General features: G+C 47.8%; 1 protein-coding gene across 1 annotated transcript in view; it reads right to left on the bottom strand.

Moving 5' to 3' along the window:
* Window positions 1–461: 461 nt before the first annotated feature.
* The window catches only part of LOC144166419 (sulfotransferase ssu-1-like), a 28,532-nt gene continuing 12,862 nt past the window's right edge, over window positions 462–16,131 (bottom strand). Inside the window, exons 3-4 of the mRNA XM_077695945.1 lie at window positions 2,446–2,867; window positions 462–1,180 (exon numbers count right to left, since the gene is read on the bottom strand). Of these exons, the coding sequence (XP_077552071.1) occupies window positions 622–1,180; window positions 2,446–2,867 (981 nt within the window). The 3' untranslated portion in view covers window positions 462–621. The remainder of the gene's footprint in view (window positions 1,181–2,445; window positions 2,868–16,131) is intronic.

Raw genomic sequence — 16,131 nt, 5'->3', positions numbered from 1 at the left:
TTAATGTTTTTCGCCCGCCTCCGTGTGTCCCATTTCCTCCAAGCTTAGCGTGGGCCTACCTTATTATAAGTTCTGACTAACCAATTAACGAGCGTCACAGACGCGTTATTCTGCTGAGCTTTGCAGACATTAACGTCGTAAAGGTGGTTTACTTCTACGTGTATCTGCGATCATACCGCGATCAAGTGCTCAACGCGATGACGCTATGCCTAATGCTTTCTTTTTTCTTTACAATGTTGACAATGAACATCGCTACCAGGTTTTTTAGTTAAGACATATTTTGCCTTCGCGGACGTTTCGTTCAAGAATTGCTTTAACGTTTGGTTGGGTGGCTGATTCGGGGACACAGAGACCGACCGACAAAACGTTTTGAGCTTAAGCAGGCCACTGAAGACCATCGTCATTAAAAATCACGAGGAAATCGGTTTTGCAGAGGCCGCACGTCGCAGGTGGGTCTATACTCACCGAAGCTCTAGAGCCCAAATCAGTCGTACTCTCTCAAGAAAGTTGCAAAGAGAAATCGGGCTCCAAGGTCAGACTGGATTTTTATTGAAAGTTTTAGCTAGAGGGACCCATAAGGGTAATGCTTTTTGCCCAGATGTTATTGCCTAGCTTTTGACCTCAGGGAAGGTCGACGTCTTTCCAGAGGTTCATTACATCACTTCTCTTTGTCTTCTTCTCAATTAAAGCCTTCATTCTCTTGATCTGCTCCTGGGAAAAGTAGCTTTTCCAGTCACCCACAATTCCTTTGCGCACAAACTGTCCCTTGCAAGGCTTCTCCCAGGCGTCACCGAAGGTCTCTTTCGCAGATTTCATGAGCTCCTCAAGGGCTTCCTTGGGCATGCTCTGCAGAGTCTCTGACCAATTCCTCATCTTCGAGTTGATCGCCTTCATGGCATCCATGCTGGTCATGTCGAGGACTTTCTTAACCAGCTCTGGATGATCTCTAAACCGCTTGCCGTACTGTGTATTGCCGAAGAAGTCCGCCAGCTTCAGGATCCAACCAGCGGTGTCTTTCTTGAGCTCTTCGTAGGTCACAAAGAGCACGTTGGAATCGTTACGATGCGCGTGCCAGGAGAGCAGGTGGTCAAAGTAATCGCCAAAATCAACCTTGCCTTGCTCGAACATGTCGAAGAACTCCTCGAACGTGCCGTCTTCGAAGAGGTACGTAGGCAGGCGCCTGCAAATTGAGACAGCAAGAAAGGACACAAAGAACGTAAGGAAGACGAGTTGATATAAATAGAAGTTGGTAACGTTTGTATATAGATTAACCCATTATGACTCAGGCGTACTTGCTCACAACCAAAAAACCCAAAGTAGGTGAATTGCTCTCGGTCTTTCTGGATTTCGTAGAGTCTCATTTGGCTGGCGGCAAGTAGGGGCAACAAAATAAACTACTCCTTTGTTGAGACGGCTATGATGGAGGTATCGAAGCTTTCCAAAATCAAGTCCAACACCAAACGAACCAATCCAGAAGCTGGCGCTCCCACATCACACAACCTTACCATACACATAAGGTATGTCTTATCTGGATGGTTAACTGAGCGGCGATTGGGACCTCCCCTACTCTACGGATAAGGGCATTCTATGGGTTTCCCTTGTGTTCTATCCCCGGGTCACTGAATGGAAGGGTGCATTTCCTGTCTAATTTTTCACATTCATTTAGGCCCCTACAAATCTGAGACTGCTTCAAATGTAAGTGAATGGCGCAATCGAATAAACGTTGGCTTCATAAAATAAACAATGCCCCTTTGATTACAACCACCTTAAGCGCTTCAATTCTTCTTCCCTTTGCACACAGTATTCATAATTGTAAGAAAATTTTGGCCTTGCTGAAGTGCGTTTTGGATTTTCTTCGTATGAAACCAGTGAGGAGGATGCTTCTAGATGTTTCATATACTAGCAAACTTTCCACGTTTCAGGCATGCGCGATTGCCACCGCATAGGCAGTCGAACGGGTTCTACATGGTTATTTCCGTAAAAGTACGACTTGTGTTGAGTCGACGTGCGCTATGAGGAGATTCGAGAAGTGTAGAAATACTTAGATCGATGCCTTAAAGCAGACAATGAACAGAATTTTTTCTAGGACGGCAACATTGCATATACGGCAGCAGGTTTGTGTTGGTACACCAAAGCATGTGGTAAAATACTATTTTTACAGATTTATTTCTGGCGTTGAGTACCATAAATGTCCTGAACGTATTTTAGGGTGTCTTCTTGACCCATCCACAAATTTAATTGTTCAGGAGGCGATTAAAATTGTACAAGGCACAGTCTTGTTTCAGACTGCCAAAAGTTTTGACAAGCATTATATGTGCTTTCGAGGGCACTGTTACGCTTACGCTTAGAAACTCCGAGAGTACATTATTATGTTCATACTTTCTAAACACTCGCCAGGGCACGGGTTGCAGGAATTGGCATTTTGAAAGCGTCAGCTGCACTCACTTTGTGTGATGGTAGTAGGACACGCAGGTGTCGTAGGGATTTCGGGCTATGTAAACATATTTGGCCACGGGCGAGAAGGGCTGCTTGTCGAAGGGCAGGTGGGTTTTAATGGCTGCAGGTCGGGACATGGTCTGGGCACCCTCCGCCCCCATTAGCTCCAAAAAGGGCAGGACCGTCCATTTCCCACCAGCCCCGGGAGCGTTGGGGTCAAGTTCCGGAGCCTCCAAGCCGGAACCGATCTTAAGCACGGCCTGTGCCACGTGCTGAAGCCACGTGGTTCCGCACTTCGGGTAGCTTACAATGAAGACGTCGCCTTCCTGAGGCTCGTAAGAGATAGCAGAACGAATGTTTCTCTCGGTGAAAAGTCGGCTCAGGTGCATTCCTTCTACCACGTGGTACACATCCCTCCGCCTTCCGGTGACCTGAAAAGCCAGTGCACATTTACAAATTCGGTACCACTAGCCCTCCTAGCATACACTTCCAGCTAGGCTGAATGTCACTGTCTGACCTTTTACGGTGGTCATTATAGTGTCAAACCCAAACAAACGTCTGCAGGGGAAAACGGTAAGGAGTAGAGGGAAAGGGGAAGGGTTGATAGGGGGTGGGAAGAGAAGGGGGAGTACTTCTCGGCGTAAGGGGGGCGGAATTCGAAGGATGGCAAGGTGAGGAGTAAGGCGAGGGGAGTGCTCTTGAAGTGAATTCAATTTGTCAACACAAGTTGAATTGAGGATAATCTTGGCGGCCGAAGCGAGCTGCTCTTGAACGCGCTGCAAGGAATCGCTCTCCGCACTGAGGAGGTGAACGCACTGCATCAGGACAACGCCCGCCTGCATAGGGAGAACGCCAAAAATTCTAGTCTTCAGGCTGCGGAAAATCTCCTCTCTTCAAGACGAGGAGTGTGCGCGGAGGTCTGAGCTGGACAAGAGGAGGCCACAGTACCCCCGCGCTGCTTCCGTGAAGCATAACAGTGCCATCGCAGCTACCACGACCAAGGCCTCTCTCCTTGGGAAACAACGCAAGGACAACAGCGCGTCTGATGGTGCCTCGTCCAAACTGCCGCCGCCCACAAAAAACTAGGCCTCTTCGGGCAATGGACCCTAAGAGACGCGCGTCGACGGGCTTGTGATGCAACCTTCGGAGCGGTCTGCAACTCGGACATCCTCAGAATTCCCCGGCGACCCACGAATAAGGCCTTTTCGTGTTGCGCCTCCGCCCTGACATTTCTGCGGCCAATGATCTAAAGCCTGGGAACTCCTTTGTTACCGACAATAGCGCTGTTTTTTGCACACAACTGAAAAGCAAGTAGCCAATGTACGCTTCTTTTCACATTAGCGTAACCGCTGATTATTTTGCTGGTTTGAATTACGCTTCTGTCTGGCCAAACGGCTGTTTGTTTCGCCAGTTTTGTGGGTTGCAGTATGAAGACCAAGAGCTAAACTTTGATAGAATGGTATCGAATTTGTTTGTTAGCTCTGTCTAAACTTAAGGAAGAAATTCACAAGTGAAGGATGTAGCACTTCGACTCATCATGATATGGCACTTTTGGACAACTGACTATTGCTACGGAATACCTTATCGCTAATACATCCAAATTAGGAGTGTAAGAAGAAATCAGCATGTTTTGTGGGTGTGTGAAGATAGCTTTATCCTGATGTTGCTTACGGAAACGTGGTTGACGTTTAATGACGAAGCCTTAGTGTTTAGTGGATACTCGTAGGAGTATTTATGCCGAACAAGAGACCGACTAGGTGGCATTGCAAAATTTGTAAAATAAAATCTGAAGTACGGTGTCCTTGAAGAATTTTGTGTTATCAATGGTGAAGTTGAATGTGTAACTTTGTGTTTGGGAAAAATAATTACCGCAATTTACAGACCTGCTTCAGCTGGCAAAATAAATTTTACTGAGTTGATCAAAAATTTCTTACAATATACCTGCGGTAGAAATCAGCCAGTCATAATGATGGGCGACGTCAGCATAAATATGAAATGTAAAAATCTCTAGACCACAGCGACCGAAAACATTCCTTCCACGTATGCGTTCCGAAATTACATTAATACGCTGACCAGAATAACTGTTAATTGTGCAACACAAATTAATGAATGCGCTTCTAACCTGAACACATATGATACGGACGCTGGAACGTTTTCATGTAATATCAGCAACCATCTCCCAATTTAATGTTATGCCTGAAGGTCACACGATAGGTCCCGCAATACCAACCACATAAAGGTACGTCCAAACATTGCCGTAGAGACAATGGACCATTTCTGCACCATGTTTGAGGATCTAGACTTGAATGTAGTTTAGAACTGTTGCGCCCCCAAAACCTTCGAGAATGTCGGGCTAGAGTGCTCCGCCTACACTGACGCAAGGAGCGGGTTAGAGCAAAGGAAGACATGCCTTCACCCTGGACCAATTAGGCTGAGCCTGCAACTTGGACGATGGCATTTTCCGTCACCTCAACGGGAAGTCCTGGATGCGTTATTACTGCCAAGCAGTATCTGTCTATCCCCCACAGTTTTCATTCCGGTGTCATCGATTTACTCAGAGCCGCTCCAGGCCTCCTTCCCGCCCCCGCGGACACCTCTATCACAACTATTTTCCCCCCTCCTCCGCCGATGCCCCTTTGGCAAGTTGCGCAGTCGGAAGCTAACGGCGCTAGTTTCGTGCGCCATGCTGCGAGACGTTTCTTCTTGGGCTCGGTAAATAGGTCCTCGAGCAGCCAGGTGAGCCGTTTCCGCACCGCCAAAGCCCACGTGGCCGGGGGTCCAGTGGATGATTATGGTTTGGTCGGGAGGAAGGCGGGATAGGAGAATTTGGCGAGCAGGGAAGGAGGTGTGTCCCGGAAGGAAAATCTGCTGGACCAATCAAGCAAAACGGGAGCGCAACAAGCGGCCGCTACATAATCTGGTTCGCCGAAGAAGTGGAGGGCTGCCGGACGGGATCGGAGCGAATTGATGAATGCCCGGTCCGCATCGGGGTCTGAAGAGGGGACTACAACTGCGAGACGTTTCGCTCCATCGTACTCCAGGGGATCTGCGAAGCGGACATAGTGTTCATCGACGTGTTCGCCAGCGTTCCTTGCAGCGCCCACGACGTCAGAGTACTGCGGGAGAGCTTTTTCTTCCGGGGAAATACCCAAAAACTTCATAACACCCGGAAAACCAATGTACTCGCTTAAAACTCCTTACCTGAAGTAATAAGCACAGGCATGCCTTCATCTAGAATTGCGACGACATCCTCGCCCATGAGCGGTAAGCCCTCCATGTCTGTCAGAGGACGAACCGCAAATGAGAATTCAGGCGCGAATCGTCATCTCACTTACCTTATAGAAAAAAACGGGTTTGCGATGAGAAAAATAAAATGAAGTGTGCGCAACAGATATTTCTCATATCAAATAAATGAACTTGAAACCATAAAATTAGAAAGAAGGAAAAAATATGCGCAGTTTTAATTCGAAACTGACCATGCCATTCTCATTTTGTCGTCTGCTAACAGCGTCGTCTGCTAGCTTCGACAGTGGTGCCCAGTCGCCACAAGACCACAAACGCCCGGACGGCTTCGGCAGCTCGAGGGGAGCCTGAAGTTTCGGACCCAAAAAATCGAAGAAGTTTGGGCGTCCCCAGAAGTGACGTTTTGGACCATATGAAATGCCAATGGCTCAGCCACACGCTCCCCCAGCAATGGAAGCACTCAACCATTGCGCTAATCCCCAAGCCGGGCAAGGAACTCTCCTTTCAAAACCTGCGCCCAATCTCGTTGACGTCATGCATGGCTAGGCTTTTGGAGCACATACTGCAAGATAGAGTCAACGGATACCTAGAACAACACCAGCTGTACCCTCTAATATCCGAGGCTTCCGACCCAACCTTTCAACGCAGGATGCTCTTTCGCAATACCATCACGACCTACATCTACACCTACCGAAGACATACAACAGCACACTTCTATCATTGGATTTACATGGAGCTTTTGACAACGTTTCCCACGAAGGAATTCTATAAGCTATATGTGGCTTAAACCTCGGACAACTTTTATCAGTACATTTACAACTTCCTATGCTGTCACACGGCCACGATTGGGCTGAGATCAATGCGCTCCAAACCATTCACTATGCCAAACAGAGGGACACCACAAGGAGCCGTGCTCTCTCCAATGCTTTTTAACATCACCTTAATCCCGCTGGCGAGAGCCCTCCTCACCATTCGTTCCTTGCGCAGCACGCTGTATGCGGATGATATCGCTCTCTGGGTGATACGGTGATCAGATGGCCACATTGAACACACTTTACAAAGATGCCTGGACACCATGCTAAGACACATACAGCCCCTGGCACTATCCTGCTCTCCTACCAAATCGCCAATTCTCATCTTCACCCCACCCGGAAAGAAGCCCTCACCTACCACCTATAAAACTCAGAGTCAACGGGGATGACATCCCAGTGGTTGAGAAGCTCAAGATCCGGGGCCTGAAACTCACACACAACTGCTCACCTATACCAACCCTCCAGTACGTGCGTAGACACGTTGCAAAGATCACACATCTTATACGTACGGTTTCCACCAGGAACATAGGGCTGTTGGAACAGGATCGCCTGCGCCCGGTCCACTGCGTTCTCCTACCAATTACCATACCTTCTCCTAACCCCCTCTACCACTCGGAAATTGTATGCATCGCTGAGGAAAGTATATCGACATGCCTTGCTCCTCCTCCACACACCCCGAACGAGAGTCTAGAGCAGCTGGGTCTCCACAACACCATTTCAGAGCTAATTGAGGCTAGCCATACGTCCCAACAATCTCGGCTGGCAGCTTCTCCGACAGGGCCGTTTGTACTACACTCCGTGGGAATAAAACCAACCACCACACAGACAAAACCCATCCCAATCCCACGCGAAATCAGATTACACTTGCGAATCAAAGCTCTCCAACGACATATGCACCCAGCGTTTCACGCGGGACGTCGCCTGGCTAGGGCGAAGGCACATGCACGAATGCATCCCCCAGCCGAACCCAAACTATACAAGGTAACTCTCCCTACCATGGCAGCAAGGCGCATGTAATTTCAGTTGTAGGCACCACGACGCCCATCGAAGCCACCATTCTAACCTGCCACACTACGATGGCGGAGGAGGCAGCTATTGCCCTGGCGATTTCACATCGCCCGACCCCAGCCTACGTTCTGTCTGATTCCAAGTCAGCATTAAGACACTTTCGGCGGATGCAATACCCCGGTTGCACTTTAGATCCCCCCAACTAAACCCCCCCCCCTACCGATATCGTGACCCTGTTGGGGTCCCCGGCCCACACGGGAGTAGGCGAGAATGAGACGGTGAACGCACGTGCTCGCGAGTTTTCTCAACGAGCCGCCGTTTCTTTTCGAGCTACACTGTAGCGCTCAGGAGAGGCAATAAGCCCTCCTGACATTCAGGGACATTGCTCTCCACTCCGCCTCCTCCGCCGGATGTACCCACTCCCACACCCCAACATCTCACAGGCAGCCGCTCTCGTACTGCGACAGATTCAAACGCGGACCTTTCCTTGTCGCATCATGCTAACACACACCCATCCTCACCTCTTCACCTCCTCTACCTGTCCTGCGTGCGGGGCGCTCGACACGCGCAATCATGCGCTATGTGAGTGTCCCAAGGACCACTTTCCCCCTCTCTCCTCCCCCACCTCTGGGAGCAGTGGTTGCACCGGTCGGACGGGGCCAGTCAAGAGCTGGTCACGGCGCGAGCCCTGGCGGTCGCGGACGCCCTCTGGGCCTCCCCAACCCCACTTCCCTGAACTTGAGGTTGACATAAAGTTTCCTCTCTCTCTCTTGGATTGGCTGAGAAAAAAGAATGACCGGCTCTTGCCTCTGGCAGCCAATGGGCGTCCTCGGGCAGCCAGATGTGGCATATCAAACAGGCTCAATGTGTGGTTGGCGCTCGAGCTGTGAGTTCTAGTGTTAGCTCTAGTTCTAGCCCTGTTTGCGTTTTGGGGTTAAAGTACCGTTTTACTCACATTTTTTAAATTTCTATCGCAAAATTCGAAAACAAAAAATTCTCTTCATTTGCCGCCGTTTCGATTGGAACTTTTCCCCGTCATCCAATCTTGCCACACTGGAATTACAACCCCTATCCGTCCGCCGTGATCCTAAATGTATTAACTTTTTGCATATTCTCACGAGCACTCCACGCTATTTATTGGATAACAACAATTTGTCTCCTGATAGACTGAAATGTACTAGAAATAGCCACAAGCTTAACCTTGCACCTTTTCGACCAAACACTAATCTATTTAAGTACAGCGTCTTCCCCTTAACAATTGAAAAATGGAACTTCCTACCACGAGAAGTTAGGGCATTGCCATTAGAAAAAATTTTGTCATTTAAATTGACTCTGTTGCGTGAATCTTTGCATAATTCAATCTTTCCTGTACTTGTTGTTACCTGCTGTGTCTTATTTTCGGGAAAAACGTGCGAGTTCTATTTAGTTGTCAATTTTGTTTCAATTGATCTGTGCAGAATAGTGTTATTTTACTCCATTTCTTCCCTATGTCTTCTTCCCTACAAATTTTCTTCCCTACATATTCCCTACATTCCCTACAATATTTCTTCCCTACAAATGCCTCGTTAAATAATCACAGGTTTGGCAAAGGGGCTAAGGGAAAAAACAAATACAATTGTATGTACATTTTTAGCGACCAAGAAAAAAGATTCCTGTTTATCCGTCCAAGAAAGACGGGCGTCTTCGAAAAACAACATATACAGTTCAACGCTTCCTGTAGGTGTCGATCTAGGAATAGAAACAAGGAAAATCCCCAAAGGAATAACGCAAAGCATAAAAAATGAAACGTGGCCCTTTATTAAGCATTTATTTATAAAGTAACTATTTTCATATTAGCGGAAAATAAATAGTTGGTGATTTGCCTATTGTTTAAACAACGCTATGCAAAACAATAGAACTCAATTGTGATATTAACTCAAGCTGTTTTCTAACGGAAGTTTACTGAAAGTTGTTATCATCATTTGAATTTATCATGTCAGAAGGAAGAGATTTCACAGCAGTTAAGCACCAAATATGCCATATCATGTGTGCAGGGCGAGCAAAATGTTGAAACGATAAGTGGTAAATACTTAGGTAGGCGTATACTTTTAGTACTAACAATATGGCCCTCGCATTTCTTATCAGGGCGATCAAAAGTAAGTGTTTTTGGGAACTTTCCGAGACTGTGAAGGTATAATTTGACGTTCGGTTGAACGGCTTTTTCCCTTTGTGTAAAAGATTTGGCTGCGCCCATTTCAAATTTCCGGATCCCCTAAACAGCATCCCGTGAAGCTTTTTCCGCTCGTTTCGCCGTCGCCAGGAACCCTCTGTTCAGCCCTGTTTGTACATTTACCTGAAAGGATGCTTTTGACGCCCGTGCGGCAGCCGCCTCATCTCTTGGTGCGCTGCTGTTTCCCTTTCTAGGCTCGCGCTCCCTCACCCCGACCCAGTCCTCCTCCGACGTTCTTCTGGTGGTGCTATTGCCACTTCCAGCGCCCGAATCCCAGTTCAGGCTCCGATTTTGTACCAGAAATTTTCTGTACCTCAGAACGAATTCGATAAAGCAGACAGATCAAAGTTATTCAGTCATGAAACATACGGCAAAGGCATTACAGGTCCACGCAGCAACATCGAGCTAAAAGGATGATTTCTTTAAGTGTTTCTACGAGGTGTCGAATATCGAAAGAATCATGTGAATACAAAATGCGGAATAGTAATCGGCGACTGTAACGCAAAGAATTAAAGAATAAGCTGAGCGCGCTGTTGGAAACCGGCTTGGTTGGTCGGAATGCTCGAGGAGATTATCAGGTTGCAGCTTGCGTAAAAATTAACTTGAAAGTAATAAATAAAAATTTTGTGGAAGCAATACTAAACTAAGGTGGGCATAGAAAAGCGCCATTGCGAAGCTAGAAAGGAAATTCAATTCATAACTGTCAATCCTTGTATGGTTGCCGATATCGATGTTCTCGGCAAAGTCAATTGAAGTTATTCAAGAATGGTGAGGGCAAAATAAGTATGCTTGTGAAAAGTTGAAAGAAGGAAACAAATCCAAAGAAAGGAACCTAATAAGCCATCAATAGGATGTATGGGGGTAGAATTTAGAACCGAACTGCGGAAAGGTTTCACAGTCCGCACGAGTGAATGAGAGGACAGTACTCGCGTATTAGTTGACAAGCTGAAGATGATTATCATTGTTAGCCGCTGCTGTGGTTGGGAGGAAAAGTATGCAAGAAGCTGGTAAACCGTCCGAAAACGAAGGCCTTCTAAAAAACGTCAAGATATGATAGACGCGAGGGTGAGCCAACGACAGAATTGGCCGAGTTTTCTATAATATTACCATGTGTTGCTGTCCCGGTAATTGAGCGTCTTACATGACAAAATAAGCAATAAAATTATGCTGGTTTGAAATCAACCATAAAGAGAGTAGTCTTTGATAGTTTCAACATATACAGTAAAACCGTGGTTATATGCCCTTTGGTTTACAAAAACAGTGATTTACGACGGGCTAGTCGGGTCCCGGCGAAGTCTCGGTATAAATAACTCAACAAAAATCACGGTTATCTGACTAGACACTTTGCGTGAAACACGTTATCAAATGACCCACGCGAAGTGCGCAAACGACCGGCGCACAAAATGAAAATCCTCGGGCCTGTTCTGCGGACCTCAAGCCCCCTCAATCGGTTTTCAGGCATAGATTTCTTTCGTGTCGGCAGTTAAAAATACCAAGAAAGTAGCGAGCGAGCACGTCAGTGCAGTCCTCGCGGTGACTGCACGGCAGGTAACAAAACCTAGAAAATGCCTAGCGCTGGTGTGTGGGCCCAGAGTGCCTGCGCACATTTTTCAAGCCAAGAATACCCACTAAAGGAGATTGGCGATGACTGCGGTGACGGCTCGGTAGTTAAAAAAAAATGGCGAGCGCTCATGTGTGCGTGCCTCGCGGCTACCACACCGCAAGTTTTCCAGCCAAGCATAACCACATGGGAGATTGGCAAAGACTGGCGAAAAAAGAAAGCCAACTTCACCATTCCCCGTACTCGTGGTAGCATTTGCCCACAACGACAAAGCGCGCCATAGTGTACGCTCCAACAAGTTGACGTCCAATAATTACCACTTCGAAAGAAAAATGAAGTAAGCTCACAAAGCAACAATGGTGGAGTAAACGTTGTTACAGCAGCGAAGAATCAAATCGGCTGCAATCGTGGACTAAAACCATCGTGATGGTGTGTGTAGGGAGCGTACAGCTTCACCTTCAAGTCTTCAAGTCTCACGCATTAGAGTGAGTTTCCTTCATTTTTCGGCCCGCCAGAAGCCTCCCACTCCTGTGCACAACCACGTTCCCCACTTCTAACTGACGTGACGTCTTCTCTTGCTGCACAGCGGTCGTAGGGGCAGTGTGCAGGTGTTCATTTGTTTCACTGAGCAGTGAATCATAAACTAGGTTACAGCCAGAGGCCTGGGGCCGCAAATGTGCTTGTCATGATCATGTGTGCAATATTTTGCACTGGCTCGCAGTAGTCGCATCAACAAACTGCGGTGAAATGTTTGTTTTAGTTAGGCTTGATTGGCATGGATCGACTCCACTACATGTAGAGAGATCTGGACTTGCAAATGCTGCAGGTCCAGATATTTCCGCAGGGCCCTTGCGACTTTTGTTCGTACTCTGCCGTCAGCCGCAGTGCTGGCTGATGTTTTGCCACAGCAAACTTCCACGGTTACGCTCCCTTCAACTGTGATTAAAATTTCTCTCTCTTCCTCTCGATTATCCGGGACATATTGAGGCTTGGCGTGTTCACCGGGTGGCTTGGTTGGTCTCCCTAAGAGTAGATGAGGCTCAGCAGCGTCTCACATTGTTGAACACCTTGCTGCCCATATATTTACTGAACCATGCCAGAGCCTCCTCAAACAGAGCAGGCTCGGGCTCGGGCATGGTTCGTCCTCGTCCCATCTCTTGTCTCGTCCTGTGTGTGCCTCGCGCTTTGCCTACAAGAATGCTCAAACACGATTCTGGTGGTAGAAACTTCCTCTGAAATTTGCAGGGGCTGAAACGCCGCAAGCATAGCGGTGGCGGTGTCCAGCGGGCTAACGCAGACGGGTGATGCCCCGATGATCGGCATGGACTCGGACGACACTGAGCCGCCATCCACAAAGGTGGGTATGGTCCACCTATGCTCATAATCTTCACAAGTCGGCAACGAGCTATGACAACGGCTCCAATGTTGCGCTAAACTAGCTTTTCAGGCCTGAGTTTAGGCGCAGCTCCGCAGCATCGAACGTGGAGAAACTGCGGCTTTTGGGTGCAGTAAAAAGAAAGCGCGTCATCCCTATTTGATATTTTCCGCGCTTTCGAGGTGCTTTTTCAAAGAAAGTACTACGAGTTGTGGCGCGCCTCCGCCAGATGGCGCCACGGGTCCCGTGACCGGGAGGAGACGGAGTGAAACATCCCCCTCGCGAGGGGCACGATCAAATTCAGAGCATTTCCGGGGGTGAACGAGGTTAAGTAGTTTGCGTTACGTTAAGGTGGTTGCACTTGTGGCAACTGCTGACGAGAGAGCGCTCGTCAGCAGTAATTTGAATGAGTCAACGATATAAGGCGCGTTCGTAGCGTCCCATTCTGTGTAGGCTTTGTGGCGCAGTGGGTAGAGCACCATGTACGTTGCGTTCCGCCCGCAGGGTCGAGGGATCGAAACCGGGCGCCGGATAGTATTTTTTTTATATAGTAGGGAGGGGTGCGGTGCGGACTACGGACGTCAACGCGGGTGACATCGTGAGGTACTGAAATGCTCTGCATTTATTTACGGGGTAGAGGTATGAACAAGGCTCGACAAAAGGGCGGGTGAAATCAGTTTGGCATGAGCTTACTGGAACAAGGTCGAACGCGCACAAGAGATGGAAAGCATTTTAAAGTATCCGCTCCCGGTAATGCATGTGGTTCTGGCACTGTGTGCTTCCCTCACGGGTTGCAGAGGCGGATCACCTGGCACGTCAGCGAACGCCGAACATCGGGGTTGGTGAAACTACAAAAGTGTGGATTCTCACCTCGAAGCTGCGCCCAATGAAGTATAGGGTCACAGGCAGAAGGACGGAAATACTGTGGTGAAATGGTTGAAAAATCGCGTGCGGTTCACTCGACTGCTGTGTTTTTTTCTCTTCCCTATGCTTGCGGCGGAAAGTAGCTTTTCACCCCTTGTTTTTATGTTTTGTTTTCAACCACGTTGTTCATTTCCCTGCCGTTTTCTCCTTTTCTCTCCCTTGCTCACGCGAGTGAGCCTGAGTTTTTACTTTGTCGTTGTGTTGGGAAGGCTGGTACGTGGCTACCTGCTAATATACCATGACGTTTTATTCATCGCTTGGGATTTTTTCGCTTAGGGTATCTGTTCAACTCGTATTTTGTTTCGCACTGGGAATTGTATTCCTGTACGCTTTGAAGGTGGAGTGTTATTCTTCGTATGTTTCCCTTGTTTAATTGTACGGGCGCTGTTATCCTTCCTTGTAGTGCCAGTAGTAGCCCAAGAAGTCCTGACATAGGGTTATGAGGGGAGGCGGTAGCTACGGTAGCGCCAATGGGCCTCGACGTCGTTATGTATCGCCTCTCATTGTGCCTGTTTTGTTCCGCCTCCCCTCATTAGGCGCGCGCAAAATGAATTCACGCCACCGGCGGCTGTGTATTGTTCCGCGAGCAAGGTCAGGGAATGCCTTTCTTTCCTCTGGACTGTCAGAAAGATGGAAGGGGGCGGAGATCAAGGCCCCCAGGTAGCTAGCGCACTGCCTTTGGACGAATACTAAGTTGAAGGAGACAAGTCGGCGACGGAATGCGTAAAATTCAACAAGTTCGTCCGAAGCTCCGACCGACAGCGGTCGCATCAAGATTTGCTCCGGTGGCGGTTTCTGCGCGCGAGAGCCCCACGCACTTCTCGTCAACTGCACCCCAATTGTTTGGGTAATTGGGCTTTCAGAGCACTACCAGACATTAGTTTGTAGTTTATATTGAAGTTTCTTTGTGATTCATCAGGCGAAACTGAATATGCAGGCGTTATTATTTTTTTTGCCGATTTTACAGCGCCCGCATTTTACCACGTTTTTTCACAGTCGTGAGAAATTCGTATAAACAAATTTCCTCTGTGTAGAATAGGGGATGATTTTTGAAGAAACAAGCAACACTAACGATGTGTGGGAAAGAGCAGAAGAAGCTTCCTGCATGATTATTCGTTTCTGACCACATTTCAGAGAGAGAGAGAAACATTTACTGTACTAATGAGCAGGAGGCTGTTTTTAGGGCCTCTACCCAATGAGAGATTGTTTTAAAGCGCTCGCTCTGGAGAACAGGCTTCGAGCATAACGACAGGTAAAGTTTAAAAGACTCTTAACAGTATACAAAGAGGTGAAGCATCAAGGGATGACAGAATCTCAGCTGATGTTTTACACCACGAGAAAGTGTTTGTAGAAAGGACACCGAATTATTTGGACAATACGTATGTGCGTAGAATGCTGCCCTCGCATAAAGCAACGAGATAAGTAAAAACAACAACTAGACTGCATTATTTAAGTGCTAGAAAAGCGCATGGACACCAAGCTTATATTTTTTGTAAAGAACTTATACACTACCGTAATACTGAATCGTGTAACTGACACCCGGTCTTCCCGAAAGAGCAAGCTGGATTTCGGAGAAGCTTTTCAACGAAGGATCTCCCTAGTTTTCAAAAAAGAGAATCCTATTTACTAGAGATCACAGCTGTGCTGAAATGTTTGACAGGTCGCGCAATAGAGGGGCCATACAAAGTCTTGTTTGGAACATCTTGCGTGCATTGAGCAAATTTTCCTATTGTAAAAGGTGCCACACCAGGAGACACATGTCGTAACGTATACGGGCGGCGGTGATATCTTGGGTGTCCGGTAACCAGAACAAAGGCTGTCAACTGCTAAGTTATTGCTTGGGCTAGGAAAAGGCTGCGGTATTTTTCGGCGCTAAGCACCTTAGGACCTCGCTTTGTCCGGGGTTTGGCGTTCGTTACAGTGTTGCGCATGCGCGAGGAGCATTGGATTGGATTGGATTTGATTGGGATTGGAATTGTATATACTGTACACACGCGTTGACATTCAGTTGCATGCGCGAGTGGGCAATGCCATGGTTTATTTACGGTAAGAACGATCCTAAGCGCTTCGCCCACTCGTCGGGATTTATTTCGTGGAGATGCGCGAATTTTTTTAGCTGTCATTTTTAGTCTTTGGTCTTGGTGTTGATGCCGTAATAACGGCCAATTACAATTTAGAGCCGTTGGATGCAATTGCGACCACGGTAGTGCTACGGGATGGTGAATATAAATGAAAGGAGGGCGCGATGTTGACCTTTTTGGGTGCTGGTCAGCCAGTTGCTTGTCGTTTGGTTCCATCGGGATAACGCGCGTAGTCAGTGGGCAGACGCTGCAAGTTGGCGACCTAAGGCTGATTCGTGAAAACGGTAGTCAACCACTTTGGTACAGGGACTGCGAGAAAAGGCAAGGTGTAGATTCCGCCGTAGTTGCTTCAAACTCCTCCGGTGGATTTGTTAGAACGTGGTTTCCCTATCTGCATTTTGCTTTGTTTGATTGTGCAGGGAAGCTGTTTAATACTGGGATCCGGGGTTTCTCTTCCCTAAAGGATGATTTTCGCGCCGCCG

This window comes from Haemaphysalis longicornis, unplaced genomic scaffold (genome assembly GCF_048455015.1).
Source record: "Haemaphysalis longicornis isolate Haplotype H1 unplaced genomic scaffold, Haemaphysalis longicornis Haplotype H1 scaffold_17, whole genome shotgun sequence".
NCBI classification, from domain to species: Eukaryota; Metazoa; Arthropoda; class Arachnida; order Ixodida; family Ixodidae; genus Haemaphysalis; species Haemaphysalis longicornis.
This window is presented reverse-complemented; position numbering and strand designations above follow the sequence as displayed.